Source organism: Pan paniscus, chromosome 15 (genome assembly GCF_029289425.2).
Source record: "Pan paniscus chromosome 15, NHGRI_mPanPan1-v2.0_pri, whole genome shotgun sequence".
NCBI lineage: Eukaryota > Metazoa > Chordata > Mammalia > Primates > Hominidae > Pan > Pan paniscus.
The window spans coordinates 25,336,795-25,352,991 of record NC_073264.2 but is presented as its reverse complement, the minus strand read 5'-3'; the positions used below and the strand labels follow the sequence as shown (position 1 = coordinate 25,352,991).

Here is a 16,197-nt window from a genome sequence, read left to right as displayed (position 1 = left end):
GAGCTGGGTGTGCAGCAGCAGCCACTTCCGTGATTTGAGGGTCTCACTCAGAACAGCCCTGCCCCCAGGTTTCTTTCTTACTCGTCTACATCATTCTCAAAATTCTATCCTTAGTTATTTTTTGGGGTGCATGTGAAAAGATGGTCTCCGGTCAAAAATGTAAATATTGCCTTGGGAGGAAGAGTTACACATTTTGCATTTGTCAGCTATTAGCATTTTACCTACATTTGTATTTTAGTTTTGTGAAGAGCTGGCATCTAGCAAAGTCCTGTAGAAATGAGAACCAGGATAGACAAGAATGGTGGGTGAGAAACAGGCTGGGCAAGGTCGGCCCAGATGTACCGACCTAAACAAAAATCTCGACACATGGCTCTGGTGTCCCATCTAGGTGGGGGAGGGGTTCCGGGGGACTTTCCGGTGCCCAAATAGAATGTCTGGTACATTTTCAAAGTGCTGGAGGCCGTGGGATAGTATTTTGAAATCCACATTTCCTTGGATTTCCAGTTTCTGGTCTTCCCAGACGCTAGGTGGGGCTGGTTGACTGGGGCAGCCCAGAACACTGGGGAGACTAGATCGATGGGGCTGCACAGAGGTGGCACAGTTGTGCCAGAGGTAGCAGGGACAGGAGGGCTGGCAAGGGAGGGTCCAGGGCTAGGGGATTCGGAGTGGCTTCAGGCGGACCACGTGGCTACCTTTTTTCCAGGGCCAGACTTTGGCAGCGTGTAAGGTCTGAGGACAGGGGCACCGGAGGCCGAGGATGAGAGGCCAGTGCCTGTTTCCAGGCAGCCAGGGCCTCAGAAACTCCGGCCGGAGCACTCACCCGTCGGTGGAGGCCGTTACCAGGGCCACCTTATTCGCGAGCGGGTCCCGGCGGGTCATCCCGGAGCTGGCCATCCGCACCGACTTCCAAGCCCGGGCACAGAGGCCTAGCAGCCCCGTCTTGTGCATGGCTCAGACCAGCAAGTATGGGTTCCACTCTTCCCAGGGGCGGTGACAGAGAGTAGGGCGAGGGGCAGGACGAAGGGCGGGCCGCTTCCCTGCCCGCCCTGCTCCCCGCCCCGGTACCGCTGTGAGCGGTCTGTGGCCCTGGGCGCCTCCATCCGCCGCGGCGCCCCTCCACCATCTACCTTCCGCCTGACTGGGGCTTGCCTTCCCGGGCTGGCGGGTGATCAAAGCGCTCTCCGTTCAAGTTGCCTGTAGGGCTCGCCCCTCCCCTGGCCCCTGCAGGAACCCGCAGGCTTTGGCTGCTGCCCTTCTGCATCTGCTTGCCCACATTTGCTTCTCTGGGAAGTGGGGGTTTTGAGTTGGTTGCTTTTGCTTCTTCAGAATTCCTTCTCCAAGAAAGTCTGGGTCTATGTGTGTGACAGCCGACAGGAGGGCAAATGTTTTGAGACTGCCCATGGAGGTGAGGCCTGTGGTCGCCATGGAGTCCACCAGGTGAGGCTGGAAGAGCCTGGGAGAGAGACGTGATAGGGAGTAGCTGCGCCAGGCCTGGCACTGCCCTTCACTCTGCCCAGGGTCTCTTCCATCTTCACAGGCCCTGGAGGGCAGACTATGGTCATTGGCCAAACAGCATCTCATGTCCGTCGACAAAGGGACTTCCTCCTTTACAGGGGCTAAGTGGTAGCGAGGAGGCTGGAGAGTCTCTCAAGCAGTGGTGGAAATGCAAAGAACTCGGGGCACTCAAGTTCTCCCTAACCCCTCTGTCCCCAGGTCTTAGCCTCCATCCTAGTTCAATAAATATTTGTTGAATGCAAAATCTCTTTATGAACTGTAAGCTACTAAGCACATAGTAGTTACTGCCACCATGTAGTGATTATTATTGGTGCCCTGGGCCAGACTCTTCATCTGTAAATTACTGAGGGTATGGAGTAGATGAATAAAGTCCTTGCCAGCTATAAATTCTGTGTCCAAGACTTCAGTCTCCACTTCTGCCAAGTGGGCTGAAATGATCTCCCTCCTGGGTTTCTGGGAGAATGAATAAATCTGGATGGCTTATGGTACAGTGTAGAAAGGCCCCAACAGACCCAAATGCAAGCATCTGAATTGGTTTAACCCACTGGCCTCCAAAGCCAGACTGAGAAGCAGTGCTGGTTCATGGCAGCGTTTTCACTAGTTCAAGGCAAAATGAGAAAAGGAAACAATTACAGTGAGTTTCATAAAGCTAAGCTTATTTAACAGTCCTTTATTGTGGAGTATACGTTTGCTTCTTTTTTTGTGTGTGTGTTAGTGTTTTCTTTCAGAAAAGATGATGAAAGCAGATGGGTAGGTTTAGAGATGTGTTATTGGTGAAATCACCAGTTTGGCAGCCTTATGCCAGTCCCTACAATTAAAGGGGAAAGAATCCTGGTTTGTGAAATCCAGTTCTAGGCATGACTTTTGAATAGAATTCATGTTTGCTCAAGATTCATTTAGTATATGTGCAGGTCAGCTGAGCAGCTGAAAAAGGGTTTCAACATTCAAAAGGGGGTGTATGGTGAGCAAGTAATAGAACGGCCTGCACTGGAATTCTAGTGTTTTCCTCAGCCAAGAAGTTACAGCTGCAGTACTCTGCTTTGCTACTCAGCACATCCCGATGAGACAGGAGAGCTTCAGTATAATTTTCCCCATGTCCAGGGAAAACTGACTCTGGTGCTCCTCAGTCTGAGCCTCATGAATTATTGACAGAGGCTGGAACCGCCACACTGCTTGTCCTCTTGCACTGTTTGGAGCTAATGCACTGTGGGAACCCTTCCCAGGGCTCTCCATCTGTGTGTGCGGCTGGGGGAGGGTACATAGGAGGACTGCTGCGGGGGTTCTCAGGGCTTGGTTCAAAGGGACAGTCCTCCAGGGGGCGTTTGATCTCTCTTTCCCTTCTCTTCAGAGGTAGACAGGTGGACTCAGGGGCTGAGGTTGGCAGGAAGGTGAGGAAGACTACACTTCAAAGAGCAAAGGATTGTGGGAAGAGAGAATTGTGGCTTGGGTGCTTGGTGAACATTACATGGCCCTTCCTTGTGTGGGCAGGGTTGCTATTTGGCCTCTAGCACTATTTCTTTTGTGGAGAGCACAGGGGACATTAGGGAGGGGGCCTGTGAGCAGAAAAGGATGGAAGGAAGTCAAGAAGAATGGGACTGTCTAGCACTACTCCTCATCAAGCTCGCTTATTGGAGATAAGAACAGGAAATCTTGGGCTGGGTATGGTGGCTCACACCTGTAATCCTCTTTACTAACAATACGAAAATTAGCTGGGCGTGGTCAGAAGTTCGAGATCAGCCTGGCCAACATGGTGAAACCTCGTCTCTACTAAAAATGCAAAAACCAGCCGGGCCTGGTGGCATGTGCCTGTAATCCCAGCTACTCAGGAGGCTGAGGCAGGAGAATTGCTTGAACGTGGGAGGCAGAGGTTGCAGTGAGCCAAAATCATGCCATTGCACTCCAGCCTGGGCAGCAGAATGAAAGACTCCATCTCAATAAATAAATAAATAAATAAATAACGGGAAATCTTTCAGGGAAATACATGCATATGTGGGAGTATCTCTTTGAAATGGGAACTGTAACAGGCAATGGGATTGTTCTTATATGGAGGTGGTAACATCTGCCTATCTTGAGGGACAAATGCCTTCATGACTGAGGGCACTACTCCCATCCTTTTCAAGGGCTGCCTGTGGTCCAGAAGAGATTTCACCTGGGGTGGAATTTAAGTCTTGCGTTTTGCAATAACTGTCCTAGATTGAGTCGAGTCCTGCATCACTGACACAAGTCAGAATTAGGCAATGTGGGAGGGCTGGTGTGAGGTTAGGACAACTACCAAGCAGACAAAGTAATAGTAAGAGTGTTAACAGTATTTATTGAGCACTTCCTTACTAAATGCTGGCAAGCATTAAGTGCTTTTTATAAATTTTATTGAATATTTTTAATCTGGTGAAATGGGTGTTTTAATGTAGGGAGCCAAAGGCCTGAGGGTCGTGACCAACTCAGCATTCCACTGAAGGCTGTATGATCTAACAGCAAACTGTTTATTGTGAATGCAGAATGTGGGCAAACTCACTTCTGCACCTGCTACCAGAAGGTTTGCTGAGGGCAATGACTCCCTGGTGCTGTGCTCCTTGAGGTTATCTACAGGAACATCTGGAGACTACTGTTCAAAGAATGCAGTCATGCAAGCCTGCACTAAGCCAAGCAGCTGACTGACAACTACCCCCTTCTCCCTATCTTCTTTACTTAATAAATACAAAGGGCTATAGAAGCTCAGGGCCCTTCTTCACTAGAAGCAAGGAGCCTCCTGACCCCTTCTTCCAAATATACTCTTTTGTCTTTGTCTTTATTCCCACATTCATCTTCTTTTGTTAAGTCCACCAAGGACTGTGGCATTTTAACTTCTTCTTCTTTTTTTTTTTTTCTTTTTGACAGAGTTTTGCTCTGTCGCCAGGCTGGAGTGCAGTGGCACAATCTCAGCTCACTGCAACCTCTGCCTCCTGGGTTCAAGTGATTCTCCTGCCTCAGCCTCCCAAGTAGCTGGGACCACAGGCGCATACCACCTCACCCAGCTAATTTTTGTATTTTTAGTAGAGACGGGGTGTCACCATGTTGGCCAGGATGATCTCGATCCCTTGACCTAGTGATCTTCCTGCCTTGGCCTCCAAAAGTGCTGGGATTTCAGGCGTGAGCCACTGCACCCAGTTAGGTGTTTTAAATTCTCTATGTGAAATCAGAGTGACTGATGACAACCTTGACCACTGTGTGTGTTGTATAGTTACACTTCAGTTTTCTGGCATTGTTGGGCAATCCATAGTTTTCATAGAAATCAATTTTCTCTCAACTGGAATTTAAACTTTCAGGATCAGTGTGTTTTTCAAATCAACACATCTACTCATTAAATTATATAAATAACACATGCTTATTATTTTAAAAAGGGACAGAAAATTATTTGAAAAGTAAAAGGTAACTCTTCCCTATGGTTCTTTTACCTTCTTCCCATATAGCTCTTGGCTTTGTGTATCCTTCCAGAAGTTTCCTGTACATTTACATGCATTTTTCTTTTAAAAATTGTTTCCACAATTGAAATGACACTATACATACTGTCCTTCAAATTTCTTTTCTTTTCTTTCTTCTATGCTCCAATCCCCACTTTTTAATTTCTTTTTTAAAATAATTATACTTTAAGTTCTGAGATACACTTGCAGAACGTGCAGGTTTGTTACACAGGTGTACATGTGCCATGGTGGTTTTCCGCACCCATCAACTGGTCATCTACATTAAGTATTTCTCCTAATGCTATCCCTCCCCTAGCCCCCCACCCCCCTGAAAAGGCCATGGTGTGTGATATTGCCCTCCCTGTGTCCATGTGTTCTCATTGTTCAACTTCCACTTATGAGTGAGAATGTGCAGTGTTTGGTTTTCTGTTCTTTTGTTAGTTTGCTGAGAATGATGGTTTCCAGCTTCATCCAGGTCTTTGCAAAGGACATGAACTCATCATTTTTTATGGCTGCATAATATTCCATGGTGTATATGTGCCACATTTTCTTTTTCCAGTCTATCATTGATGGGCATTTGGGTTGGTCCAAGGTTTTTCTATTGTGAACAGTGCTGCAATAAACATATATATGCATGTGTCTTTATAGTAGAATGATTTATAATCCTTTGGATATATACCCTGTAATGGGATTGCTGGGTCAAATGGTATTTGTAGTTCTAGATCCTTGTGGAATGGCCACACTGTCTTCCACAATGGTTGAACTAATTTACACTCCCACCAACAGTATAAAAGCGTTCCTATTTCTCCACATCCTCTCCAGCATCTATTGTTTCCTGACATTTTAATGATTGCCATTCTAACTGGTGTGAGATGGTATCTCATTGTGGTTTTGATTTGCATTTTTCTAATGAGCAGTGATGATGAGCATTTTTTCATGTTTCTTGGCTGCATAAATGTTTTCTTTTGAGAAGTGTCTGTTCACATTCTTAGCCCACTTTTCGATGGTTTTTTTTTCTTGTAAATTTAAGTTTTTTGTAAATTCTGGATATTAGCCCTTTGTCAGATAGATAGATTGCAAAAATTTTCTCACATTCTGTAGGTTCTCTGTTCACTCTAATTATAGTTTCTTTTGGTGTTCAGAAGCTCTTTAGTTTAATTAAGTCCCATTTGTCTATTCTGGCTTTTGTTGCTGTTGCTTTGGGTATTTTAGTCGTGAAGTCTTTGCTCATGCCTATGTCCTGAATGGTATGTCCTAGGTTTTCCTCTAGGGTTTTTATGGTTTTAGGTCTTATGTTTAAGTCTTTAATCCATCTTGAGTTAATTTTTTTATAAGGTGTAAGGAAGGGGTCCAGTTTCAGTTTTCTGCATATGGCTAGCCAGTTTTCCCAACACCATTTATTAAATAGGGAATCTTTTCCTTATTGCTTGTTTTTGTTAGGTTTGTCAAAGATCAGATGGTTGTAGATGTGTGGTGTTGTTTCTGAGGCCTTTGTTCTGTTCCATTGGTCTTGATATCTGTTTTGGTACCAGTACCATGCTGTTTTGGTTACTGTAGCCTTGCTGTATAGTTTGAAGTCAGGTAGCATCATGCGTCCAGCTTTGTTCTTTTTGCTTAGGATTGTCTTCATTATATTGGCTCTTTTTTGGTTCCATATAAAATTCAAAGTAGTTTTTTCCAATTCTGTGAAGAAAGTCAATGGTAGCTTGATGGGGATAGCATTGAATCTATAAATTACTTTGGGCAGTATGGCCATTTTCACGATATTGATTCTTCCTATCCATGGGCATGGAATGTTTTTCCATTTGTTTGTGTCCTCACTTATTTCCTTGAGCAGTGTCTGTATTTCTCCTTGAAGAGGTCCTTCACATCCCTTGTAAGTTGGATTCCTAGGTATTTTATTCTCTTTGTAGCAATTGTGAATGGGAGTTCACTCATGATTTGGCTCTCTATTGTCTGTTATTGGTGTATAGGAATGCTTGTCATTTTTGCACATTGATTTTGTATCCTGAGACTTTGCTGAAGTTGCTTATCAGCTTAAGGAGATTTTGGGCTGAGATGATAAGGTTTTCTAAATATACAATCATGTCATCTGCAAACAGAGACAATTTTACTTCCTCTCTTCCTGTTTGAATACCTTTTATTTCTTTCTCTTTCCTGATTGCCCTAGCCAGAACTTCCAATACTATGTCGAATAGGAGTTGTAGTTGTGAGAGGGCATCCTTGTCTCGTGCCTTTTTTCAAAGGGAATGCTTCCAGTTTTTGCCCATGCAGTATGATACTGGCTGTGGCTTTGTCATAAATAGCTCTTATTATTTAGAGATACGTCCCATCAATACCTAGTTTATTGAGAGTTTTTAGCATGAAGGGGTGTTCAATTTTATCGAAGGCCTTTCTGTATCTAAATAATTAATCATGTGGTTTTTGTCATTGGTTCTGTTTATGTGATTGATTACGTTTATTGATTTGCATATGTTGAACAAGCCTTGCATCTCAGGGATGAAGTCGGCTTGATCGTGGTGGATAACCTTTTTGATGTGCTGCTGGATTCGTTTTGCCAGTATTTTATTGAGGGTTTTTGCATTGATTTTCATCTGGGATATTGGCCTAAAATTCTCTTTTTTTGTTGTGTCTCTGCCAGGCTTTGTTATCAGGATGATGCTGACCTAATAAAATGAGTTAGGGAGGACTCCCTCTTTATCTATTGATTGGAATAGTTTTAGAAGGAATGGTACCAGCTCCTCTTTGTACCTCTGGTAGAATTCAACTTTGAATCCATCTGGTCCTGGACTTTTTTTGGTTGGTAGGCTATTAATTATTATCTCAATTTTAGAACCTGATATTGGTCTATTCAGAGATTCAACTTCTTCCTGATTTTCTCTTGGAAGGGTCTATGTGTCCAGGAATTTATCCATTTCTTCTAGATTTTCTCGATTATTTGTGTAGAGGTGTTCTCTGACGGTAGTTTGTATTTCTGTGGGATGGGAGGTGATATCCCCTTTTTCATTTTTTATTGTGTCCATTTCATTTTTCTCTCTTTTCTGCCTTATTAGTCTTGCCAGTGGTCTATCTATTTTGTTGATATTTTCAAATAACCAGCTCCTGGATTCATTGATTTTTTGAAGGTTTCTTTTGTGTCTCTATCTCCTTCAGTTCTGCCGTGATCTTAGTTATTTCTTGTCTTCTCCTAGCTTTTGAATTTGTTTGCTCTTGCTTCTCTAGTTCTTTTAATCATGATGTTACGGAGTTCATTTTAGATCTTTCCTGCTTTCTCTTGTGGGCATTTAGTGCTATAAATTTCCCTCTACATACTGTTTTAAATGTGTCCCAGAGATTCTGGTACATTGTGTCTTTGTTTTCATTGATTTCAAGGAACATCTTTATTTCTGCTTTCATTTTGTTATTTACCTAGTAGTTATTCAGGAGCAGGTTGTTCAGTTTCCATGCAGTTGTGCAGTTTTGAGTGAGTTCCTTAATCCTGAGTTCTAATTTGATTGCACTGTGGTCTGAGAGACATTTTGTTGTGATTTCTGTTCTTTGACATTTGCTAAGGAGTGTTTTACTTCCAATTGTGTGGTCAATTTTAGAATAAGGGTGATGAAGTGCTGAGAAGAATGTATATTCTGTTGATTTGTAATGGAAAGTTCTGTAGATGCGTGTTAGGTCTGCTTGGTCTAGAGCTGAGTTCAAATCCTGGATATCCTTGTTAATTTTCTGTCTTTTTGTCTGTCTAATATTAAAAGTGGGGTTTACAGTTTCCCATTATTATTGTGTGGGAGTGTAAACCCTTTGTAGGTCTGTTTGAACTTTCTTTGTGAACCTGGGTGCTCTGTATTGGGTGCATATATATATTTAGGATAGTTAGCTCTTCTTGTTGAATTGATTCTTTTACCATTATGTGATGGCCTTCTTTGTGTCTTTTGATCTTTGTTGGTTTAAATTCTGTTTTATCCGAGACTAGGATTGCAACCTCTGCTTTTTTTCACTTTTTATTTGTTTGGTAGATCTTCCTTCATCCCTTCATTTTGAGCCTATGTGTGTCTTTGCATGTGTGATGGGCCTCCTGAATACAGCACACTGATAGGTCTTGACTCTTTTTTTTTTCTTTTTTCTTTTTTTTTTTTGAGACAGAGTCTCGCTCTGTCACCCAGGCTGGAGTGTAGTGGCACAATGTCGGCTCACTGCATGCTCCACCTACTGGGTTCATGCCATTCTCCTGCCTCAGCCTCCCAAGTAGCTGGGACTACAGGCTGGTGCCACTACGCCTGGCTAAGTTTTTGTATTTTTAGTAGAGACGGGGTTTCACCATGTTAGCCAGGATGGTCTCGATCTCCTGACCTCATGATCCACCCGCCTCGGCCTCCCAAAGTGCTGGGATTACAGGCATGTGCCACTGCACCCGGCCGAGTCTTGACTCTTTATCCAATTTGCCAGTCTATGTCTTTTAATTGGGGCATTTATCCCATTTACATTTAAAGTTGATATTGCTATATGTGAATTGGATCCTGTCATTATGATGTTAGCTGGTTATTTCACCCATTAATTGATACAGTGTCTTCATAGCATCAATGGTCTTTACAATTTGGTATGTTTTTGCAGTGGCAAAACAAAAAGGTTGTTCCTTTCCACGTAAAGTGCTACCTTCAGGAGCTCTTCTAAGGCAGGCCTGGTGACAACAAAATCTCTCAGCATCTGCTTGTCTGTAAAGGATTTTATTTCTCCTTCACTTATGAAGCTTAGTTTGGCTGGATATGAAATTCTGTTTTGAAAATTCTTTTATTTAAGAATGTTGAATATTGGTCCTGACTCTCTTCTGGCTTGTAGGGTGTAGGAAGACCCCCTGAAACTATTGCTATGGAATAAAAGATGAAATGCTCCTGATTATTGTAAATACAAAATTGCATGCAGGATTGTCTAAAGACAATGCCAGGTTGGACTGCCAGAATGAACCAACAGCACGTGATGTGCTTCCCTCTGCAGAGAGCCTATGAATGGACATGCAGCCAGGGAGGTTTCACATCACCAAGATTCCTATCCCAGAAAAGCAGATGTTCATAGCTCTGGGAATGGAATGCGGCCCTTGTGGAGAGCCTATAAATGGATGCATGGGGGGCACCTGTCCATATGGATAAGATAGGGCCATAAATGCCCTCATCTTGCCATGGCTCTTCTAGGCCTCTTTAGGGTTAAGGCATACTCCCTTCGGAGAATTTCTGGTCTAACCGGTTGTCTAGCTTCATGTCCTGTTTCTATGGATTGTTTGTAACCATCTTTTGCTGCAACTGTTACTGCTGATTAATATCTTGCTAATCATGGGTTATGAAAAGACTGTGTTTCTGTTTTAAGGCTCTGTTAGAAATTACTGATGCACACATTATATTGTAAATCCTTATCCCTGTATACTGTACTTCTGCATACAGATGTTATGTTACAGAATTACTTCATCACCATGTGACCATCTCACATCATAATCAAATAACCCTAAATCCCTCACTAACCTACCCCCATCCTCACTAAACTTAATAATAAATGCTGGTATATCCAGTGTGTTGTTGGCACCACGGGACCAAAAGGCGGTGACCCCCTGGACCCAGCTTTCACTATCGTGTGTGTGTCTGTTATTTCTCAACCTGCTGATCCACCTGGGAACTGAGAGAGAGCCCTGTTGCATTGCGGGCTGCTGGCCAGATCCCGCAATAGTAGGGTTTCTGCTGAAAGGTCCCCTGTTAGTCTGATGGGCTTCCCTTTGTCAGTAACCCAACCTTTCTCTCTGGCTTCCCTTTACCTTGGTGAATTTGACAATTATGTGTCTTGGGGTTGCTCTTTTTGAGGAGTATGTTTGTGGTGTTCTCTGTATTTCCTGAATGAATGTTCCTTTTTACTCTTTTTGTCTCTAATCTTGTCTTCTCACTTAACTTCATTAATTTGATCTTCAATCACTGATATCCTTTCTTCTGCTTGATCAAATCAGCTATTGAAGCTTGTGTATCCTTCATGAAGTTCTCCTACTGTGGTTTTCAGCCCCATCAGGTCATTTAAGCTCTTCCCTACACTGGTTATTCTAGTTAGCCATTTGTCTAACCTTTTTTCAAGGTTTTTAGCTTCCTTACGATGGGTTAGAACATGCTCCTTTAGCTCGGAGAAGTTTGTTATTACTGACTTTCTGAAGCCTACTTCTGTCAACTCTCTGTCTAATTTTGTTCCCTGTCTGGCCAGGACTTGTATTCCTTTGGAGGAGAAGAGTTGTTCTGGTTTTTGGATGTTTTGGCTGTTCTGCTCTGGTTTCTCCCATCTTTGTGGTTTTATCTACCTTTGGTCTTTGGTGTTGGTGACATACAGATGGGGTTTTGGCGTGGATGTCCTTTTTGTTGATGTTGATGCTATTCCTTTCTGTTTGTTAGTTTTCCTTCTAACAGGCCTCTCAGCTGCAGGTCTTTTGGAGTTTGCTGGAGGTCCACTCCAGACTCTGTTTGCCTGGGTATCACTAGCGGAGGCTGCAGAACAGCAAATATTGCTGCCTGATCCTTCTTCTGGAAGCTTTGTCCCAGAGGGGCACCCACCTGTAGGAGGTGTCTGTCGGCCCCTACTGGGAGGTGTCTCCCAATCAGGTTACACAGGGGTCAGGGACCCACTTGAGGAGGAAGTCTGTCCATTATTAGAGCTCAAATGCCATGCTGGGAGAACCACTGGTCTCTTCCGAGGTGTCAGGCAATGATGTTGAAGTCTGCAGAAGCTGTCTACTTCCTTTTATTCAGGTGCGCCCTGCCCCCTGAGGTGGAATCTAGAGAGGCAGTAGGCCTTACTGAGCTGTGGTGGGCTCTGCCCAGTTTGAGCTTTTTTGCCGTTTTGTTTACACTGTGATCATAGAACCACCTACTCAAGCCTTAGCAATGGTGGACGCCCCTCCTCCACCAAGTTCCACCATCCCAGGTTAATCTCAAACTGCTGCACTTGCAGTGAGTAAGCCTCTGTGGGCATGGGACCTGCTGAGCCAGGCACGGGAGGGAATCTCCCGGTCTGCTGATTGCGAAGACCATGGGAAAAGTGCGGTATTTGTGCAGGAGTGTACCATTTCTCCAGGTACAGTCACTCACGGCTTCCCTTGGCTAGGAAGGGGAAATCCCCCGAATCCTTGCTCTTCCCAGGTGAGGTGACGCCCTGCCCTGCTTCAGCTCACTTTTGGGCTGCACCCACTGTTCAAACAATCTCAGTGACATGAACCACACACCTCAGTTGGAAATGCAGAAATCACCTGTCTTCTGTGTCAATCATGCTGGGAGCTGTAGACCAGAGCTGTTCCTATTCAGCCATCTTGGAAGCGACTCCTAGAATTTTGTAACTCTGTTGTGTAGCTTACTCAAATTTTTGGTTTTTCAGTTTTTTTCACTGAGTGCCAAGTATTTAAGCAGTTGTTTGTGAATACTGGTTGGAAATATCCCAGTATTTGCATGGTCCTAGCAGGCAGAATATTCTTATAAAACAAGTATGGGCTTCTCTTTCCCCTCATGCCTAGGATTGCTTTCTTCTGCTGTATTTGGGAAGGGGTGGTGTTGGAAGGGGGTTTGTCTGTGCAGTTCCACAGTCTATTTTCAAATAGCAGGTGGCTCCATCTTGGGCCTCAGCACTCTCTGGGGCTGGCCACTTCTGGGAACTCCAAGATTATGGCCCTTACATTATTTCTACATGGATGCTGAGATGCAGGCTTTGGGGCAGGGATGAGATGGGGAATACCATACTTCCTGATACAGTTTGGATGTTTGTCCCCTCCAAATCTCATGCTGAAATGTGATTCCCAATATTGGAGGTGAGCTTGGTGGGAGGTGTTTGGTTCATGGGGGTGGATCCCTCATGAATGGCTTGGTGCCCTCCCCTTGGTGATGAGTGAGTTCTCTCTCTTTTAGTGCATGCGGGAGTTGGTTGTTAAAAGGAGCCTGGGACCTCCTCCATGCTGGTACTGTGCTTGTACAGCCTGCAGAACTGTGAGCCAAATAAACCCTGTTTCAATATGAATTACCCAGTCTCAGGTATTCCTTTATAGCAATGTAACATGGACTCACACACTTCCCCAGCTGCCTATTCTTTATTCCTCACAATGCCATGGCACTAAGAAATTCACTGAAGATTTGGGGGCAGAATGAATCACAATACAGAGGGACAAATCCACCAGGCATAGGATGCCTAATATAAGTTCCCATTGGGTCTTTTATTGGCACCAGCAAATTCCTAGGCCTGCTTTCAAAACTGAGGTTTCCTCTGTCCTCCAGAGATAGTCCCTGTGGCAGATGTGGAGACGCAGGTCAAAGCTCAGGTTTTCCTTCTAGACAGGACTCATGGCCCAGCTGCTGAGAGCCTGATTAGCTGTGAGTGTCCAGCTGTTAACTCCTTCTGGTCTACTTCAGCTTCTAGAAGGAGGTTACATTCTTCTCAGGGTGGATCTAGCCATTTACTGAGCAGGACAGTGTGGTCAAGGACCTCACTATTTCTGCCCAACATGTGGCTTCTCTAAAGGTCCTCTTTGCTTTGGAGCTCTCAGGCATTTGTCAGACCTGCATCTCACGGTCTAACACTTTCTTCTCAATCCTGCTTCCTTCCTTTTCCTTTCACAGGTGCCACTTCGGATAAACCCTTTGGACTCCTAACTCCAATCAGGTGTCTGCTTTGTTGAGGACTCACAGACACAGTCTCCTTTCTTCAAGATCTTTACAATGCAAGACCTCACTAACACACAGGGGATGGTCTCCCAGAGGGTCTGTGCTGTTCCTTCACTCAGAACATCAAGATGCACTGAAGTAAGGATCCTCTGTTCTACGGTTCCTGCTAGCTGAGCTATTCCATGGGGGCTTCAGCAGGAAATTCCAAGGTTGGCTTTGACAAGCTAAGGCCGGCTGGTGGAGCACATCGAGTTCTGGAGGTTCATGTGTGTTTTCATGAAGATCTGTCTGCCAGTAGCAGATAAAGAGTTGTTGCCCCACTCCTCCTGGGGTCTTCTATTTTCCTGGGAGGAATTTCTGGATTAACTGAACACACACACACACACACACACCCCTTTGAAGCATCAACAGTAATTCTGAGTTCTTAGGGACAATGCAGATTAAATCCACAATAAGAAAGACAACTATGGCCAGGTGCGGTGGCTCACGCCTGTAATCCCAGAACTTTGGGAGGCTGAGGCGGATGGATCACCTGAGGTCAGGAGTTAGAGACCAACCTGACCAACATGGAGAAACCCCGTTTCTACTAAAAATACAAAATTAGCCGGGCATGGTGGCAGGCGCCTGTAATCCCAACTACTCAGGAGGCTGAGGCAGGAGAATCGCTTAAACCCGGGAGGCAGAGGTTGCAGTGAGCCAAGATCGCGCCATTGCACTCCAGCCTGGGCAAGAAGAGCAAAACTCCATCTCAAAAAAAAAAAAAAAAAAAAGAGTACTATTGATCCAGAGGTGACCAGACTAGCCTCACTGGAGATAATAGGTGACATTATTATGCAAAGTGGTTTCAGTTCCCTTGTCTTGTTTTTGGAATAGTATAAGAGGCCTACAATACGAATAAATAAGGCCCATCACAAGCCTCACCAAAGGACAAAACTAATCCACTTCTGAAGAAGGCTCTTTGTTGGGCCAGATCAAATCCTTGGACAGAACTGTACTCTTAATCTCTGTAGTGAAAGTGGGGGATAGTTTAAGAATTTATTAACCTTCTACCTTGAGCAATCCCTCAGAAGTAAGAGGTGTCAGGCCTCTGAGCCGAAGCTCAGCCATTGTAATCCCTGTGACCTGCACATATATGTCCAGATGGCCTGCAGAAGCCAAGAAGTCTGGGGCAGCTGAAAAACCACACAAGAAGTAAAACAGCCAGTTCCTGCCTTAACTGATTAACCAACATTACAACATTCCACCATTGTGACCTGTCCCTGTCCTACCTTAACTGATCAATCGACCTTGTGACAGTCTTCTTCTGGACAATGGGTTTTATCATCTCCCCACCATGTACCTTGTGACCCCCTCCTCTGCTAACAATAGATAACCACCTTTTACTGTAATTTTCCATTACCTACCCAACTCCTATAAAGCAACCCCTTCCCCATCTCCCTTCACTGACTCTGTTTTCAGACTCAGCCCACTTGCACTCAAGTGAATAAACAGCCTTGTTGCTCACACAAAGCCTGTTGGTGGTCTCTTCACACAGACGTGCTTGACAAAAGGGAAGGGTGGATTTGTCCTTCTGGTTACATATGTTCTGCTCACTCATTTTGAATTTAATTAAACAAGGATTGCCCTTACCTTTTCATACTTTGTAAGAAACCATAAATACTTAGGCACCATGATTTTTTTTAAAGAAACACTTTTTATTTTGAAGTAATTATAGTCTCATAGGAAGTTGCAAAAGTAGTACATAGAGTCCCTGAGTACTCTTCCCCCAATGGTGACAACTGTAGTATAATATCAATTCTGGGAAATTGACATTGGTACAATACCAAATAGACTATAGACCTTATTCAGTTTTCATTATTTTTTACATGCACTCATTTGTGTGTGTCAATGTGTGTCTGTGCTTCTCTGCTTGTTGATGTATTTAGGAGAATTTTGACTAGCGAGCCATACAGATCTACTCCATTCTTGTTCCTTTGTTCATTATCTGGATGAACTATCACTTACCAGTCCCCTATTGGAATCCACTTCAGTTGTTTATGGTTTTTCTCTAAGGCATGATGTTGCAATAGCATCCTTGTACATGTAGCTAGGAGAACTTGTACTAAGCCCAGATAAATAGTTGAAGTACAAGGGCAGAGGAGTGTGTCTTTGATATTTTAATAGAAATCACCTGTTGCCCTCTAGAAAAGCTGTGCCCTTTTCCAGTGGCAGAGAACCTTCCTGAAAGGCAGTCCTGTGTGATGGTGTCCATTTCATCACACCCTTAAAACACTCAGCTTTAACAAACATACAGATTTTTGCTGATGTGGGAGAAAACATTAATTATTAATGATATTAAGGTGATTATCTTTTCGTATGTTTATAGATATTTGTATTTCTTTTTAAATGAACTGCTCATGACCTTTGTCTACTTTTATTTGGTTGTTTACTTCTTTCTCATTTATTCCTATAAACTCTTTATAAAAGGAAATTAACCATTTGATTGTCATATGTTGTGAATATTTTTACCATTTTGACTTTTGAATTTATGTCTTTTTAATGAATTGTAGAAGTTTAAAATCTTTATGGAATAAATTTATTTAGTTTTTTGTTTA

At 43.8% G+C, this 16,197-nt stretch overlaps 1 protein-coding gene and 1 long non-coding RNA gene across 6 annotated transcripts in view; one reads left to right on the top strand and one right to left on the bottom strand.

Moving 5' to 3' along the window:
* Window positions 1–961, bottom strand: part of DHRS4 (dehydrogenase/reductase 4) — a 15,478-nt gene extending 14,517 nt beyond the window's left edge. For all 4 annotated transcript variants that reach the window (XM_034951042.3, XM_034951045.3, XM_034951043.3 and 1 more), the window contains exon 1: window positions 821–961. In XM_034951042.3, coding sequence (XP_034806933.1) covers window positions 821–948 — 128 coding nt within the window. In that variant the 5' untranslated portion in view covers window positions 949–961. The remainder of the gene's footprint in view (window positions 1–820) is intronic.
* Window positions 1–16,197, top strand: part of LOC106635468 (uncharacterized) — a 16,530-nt gene extending 333 nt beyond the window's left edge. Inside the window, exons 1-3 of one of the 2 annotated variants that reach the window (XR_008620820.2) lie at window positions 531–612; window positions 704–963; window positions 13,559–16,197. This is a non-coding gene — a long non-coding RNA (uncharacterized LOC106635468). Of the gene's footprint in view, window positions 1–530; window positions 613–703; window positions 964–13,558 lie in introns of those variants that run through there. The other variant, XR_010109885.1, reaches the window with a different exon arrangement.